This window comes from Limulus polyphemus, unplaced genomic scaffold, assembly GCF_000517525.1.
Source record: "Limulus polyphemus unplaced genomic scaffold, Limulus_polyphemus-2.1.2 Scaffold1403, whole genome shotgun sequence".
Lineage (NCBI taxonomy): Eukaryota > Metazoa > Arthropoda > Merostomata > Xiphosura > Limulidae > Limulus > Limulus polyphemus.
Window position 1 is genome coordinate 54,094 of NW_013667013.1, and position 3,466 is coordinate 57,559.

At 29.2% G+C, this 3,466-nt stretch overlaps 1 protein-coding gene across 1 annotated transcript in view; it reads right to left on the bottom strand.

Moving 5' to 3' along the window:
- The window catches only part of LOC106463424 (centrosomal protein of 290 kDa-like), a 149,136-nt gene that overhangs the window by 48,338 nt on the left and 97,332 nt on the right, over positions 1-3,466 (bottom strand). Inside the window, exon 28 of the mRNA XM_022390915.1 lies at positions 117-251. Coding sequence (XP_022246623.1) covers positions 117-251 — 135 coding nt within the window. The remainder of the gene's footprint in view (positions 1-116; positions 252-3,466) is intronic.

Sequence of the window (3,466 nt, forward strand, 5' to 3'; positions counted from 1 at the left end):
AAAAGCACAATTATTTTTTTTATATCAGGTCCTGTACATAAATTATTATAAACCAAAATTAACATTATTTAAAACTGGGTATGCTATTAAAATGTGAAAAATTAATAAACTCTCACCTGTTTTAAAGCTTTAGCTTCCTCTTGACTTTCTGACAACATCTGAGACTTAACTTTAATGACCGTAAAGGCCTGATGTAGCTGTTCAGTTGTAGATAAAGTTTTGTCTTGTTCTGATGTTGTGTCTGCTTGATTCTGCAACACAGTTACAAAATAATATAAATAAGAATAGGTCTTTAAAATCTTTCTGTTCTGATTATACAGATTATCAATTTCATTGAATTATCTAACAATAAGAAAAACTACTTTGAAATTGTTTTTAATGCCCTCTGCTACAACCAGACTTCTTAAAATTTAGCTTAAAATATTTAAAAAAATAAGTCATTGCAATAAAAACTCAAAAATAACAAATGCACAGCAACACCACAAATTTAATATATAAAAAAAGAAAAAAATGAGCTGAATTTCAAAACTTATTTTTAATAAATCATTATTAAGAAATATAGCAACTTTTGTATAAGCATTATATCCTAAAAAACCTCATAAAATTCATTCTACCAACAAACTAATACTTTGTTACTAGTAGACTGTGAAAGCAGTTTTTGTGGCTTTCAAAGGCTTTTAAAGGGCTAAGACAAAATGCAAGGTGCAATGTTTTCATACAGGACTTTTATTTAAACTGATACTTTATTATTAAACAATACTGAATTTAAAATTGATAAGCTGTTAGAACTCAAATACATTGATGTAAGTATAAACCACTATTCCTTTTTACAAGTATTTAGAAACATATAACTGTTTCAATTACCAATAAAGTTTCTTTTCTCATTATTAAGCGTTGTGCCTCCAGTAGTGTAACAAGTAAACAGTTTCACTCAGATATCTAAAGCAAAGCCTAATGAAAGTATGTTATCAAAGTTGCACAGTTAATATTTTCCTACACACAATCAATCTTTCAAAATTACAGAAATTCCATTTTATTTTTTTATTAAATCTAACTTATTCTGTAATGATGTTATTTACCAAGATTTCTTGTTTGGAAGGAGCATAGAAAGAACAGACTGATTGTGCCGCAGTATGGTCTGATAGATCACAAAACCCCAGTGCTTCTTTTATTTGGCCTGATTATTTGTATTATAGATAGTATTAATTCCAATAATATGAAAGTTTATTCTTGAACAATACAAAAAATATACAGCAAGAAAGAAAGGGGAAACAGTAGAAATACCGGCCATACTACATCTGATATCTTGTTTAATTAAAAAATATCCTTTGAAGTTATCAAGAGGTATCAATATATGATACAGCTTACTATGTTATAACTGCATAAGAAAGTAACCTTTAGTCATTAAACAGTGGAAAAAATAGATGATAGACATTAAAAAATCAAGTTCCATTCTGAGGTATCCAAGTGTAGCTGGTTGAAGGAAAGTGACTTTCATGAAGGTTGACTACAGCTAGTTGACAGAAGTGGGTCAAATAAATACACTATTATTACATAAAAGACTTACATTTCAGAGCATAGAAGCTATAACATTGGATTAAAGTTCCAGTGAAAGAAATGAGTCAAACACAACACTCAGACACATTAAACTAAATGAGACAAAACCACAAGATAAAAAAAAATCAAGGGAAAATAAAATTATAAAGTAATAAATAGTTTCATAAATATTTATTATCTTTGAAAAATTTACTCAAACAATCCTACCAGAACATGTTGGGAAAACTGACAACACATATTACAGTATAAAACCTCTGAAGTCCATGAAACAATCACTAGATTACAAAAAATTATTCAAAGATTGCTTCCACATAGATTTATGAACACACGTAATTTAGTGTGTTAGTCTGCAGTTATTGTGAAAGACAATGAAATTTATGCAATAGCTTAACCAAACCACTTTTGTATAAACCTGGAAGTAGTGTACTAGTCTGATGCAAATCTAATGATGATTAAATGTGAGGTAATTAAACAAACAAAAAAAAACAGTAAACCAAAAATTAGAAATAAATTTCACAAGCTGATAAATGCATAGTTCATATCTTGGTCTATACATCCACTAACAATTCACATGTATATTTAAGTTAAGTAAGGAACATTGCTGTCATTTGCAAATACTACGTAGCTTGTTCTTCCATAATACATACTTTCATATCTGCAAAACTAACATTATTTCTAAATTCTACTTTGAAACGTACTAAATCCACTCAAGGTCATGTGCTAAATTTAGCACAGAGGTATTTTTCTGTAGCATGGTCTAATCATAGCAGTTATCTATTGTTTCATGGTACAGTTGTATTGAAAACTACTTTACCTTGTTTATAGAGGACTGCTTTGTGAATGTCACATGAAACAGAGATACTTATGGATTCTTGCGATTTAATTTGTGATTGGTTCATTACAGATAGAAAGTAGATGTGACAGCAGTTTTTGGGGCTTTCAGGGTTTTAAATGGCTGAGACATGATGTAAAGTGCTATATTTTCATATAGTTTCTTTAATCCTTTCGAGACGGCCCACGGGAGAAAGGCCATGTCATATCGTTTGTTGACTCGCATTGAAAATTTTATTGAACTACTATTTCATGAATTTATGACAATAAGTTTGGTATCAAACTGTAGATTATAATTCAAATTTTAGTACTATATATTACTCAATTTCTTAATTTAAAAATAAATATTAAAAAACACAGATAAACATTGATTTTTGTGTGTCATGTGGTATGTTGAATGCAGCACTGGTTCAAATTAGATGTTTGTGAAGTCAAAATACCAAGTCTATAGTTCTGTATGAATTAGAAACTCACTCAAATTACCGATATTGACAAGCAAGAATATAAAATAAGAACCTCTTATCCTTTCTATTTGGTAAGATATTGCTCATGTAATGAATCAAACACAGTGGCACCCTGCCCACCTTTTTCCATTTTTGGAAACGCTGCCTCATATACACTTACTTCTATATATGAAATGAAAAAGAATCAGATGCTCAGAATGTCCTCCTAGTGGCTTTTACAGCCATTTAAAAATCTTAGGACACCATTTCTTTCTTTTGAACCAAGATTTCAAGGAGGTAGGGTGTGTCTTTAGTATGCTCGAAATTTCATATTTTTTAGACTAAAATACATCTTAGTTACTAAGTTTGATAAATTATAGTGGAATTCTATGGTATTGGTGTAGAAAATTATGATTTTTTTAGTTATTCAAATGTATATGTAAAACCTAAAAAAAAATTATTTTGTTTCATATCCTCCACGTGGAAAATTTTTAAAGGCGTAGCAACCTACATCAAGCAGCAACCGAGTACAAAGATAGTAACTAGAAGAGATAATTGTTTGCTTTACTTCTTTATTTACTGTTCTATGTTTTAAGAAGAATAAGTTTAAAAATTTATTTCAAAACAGCAATAAT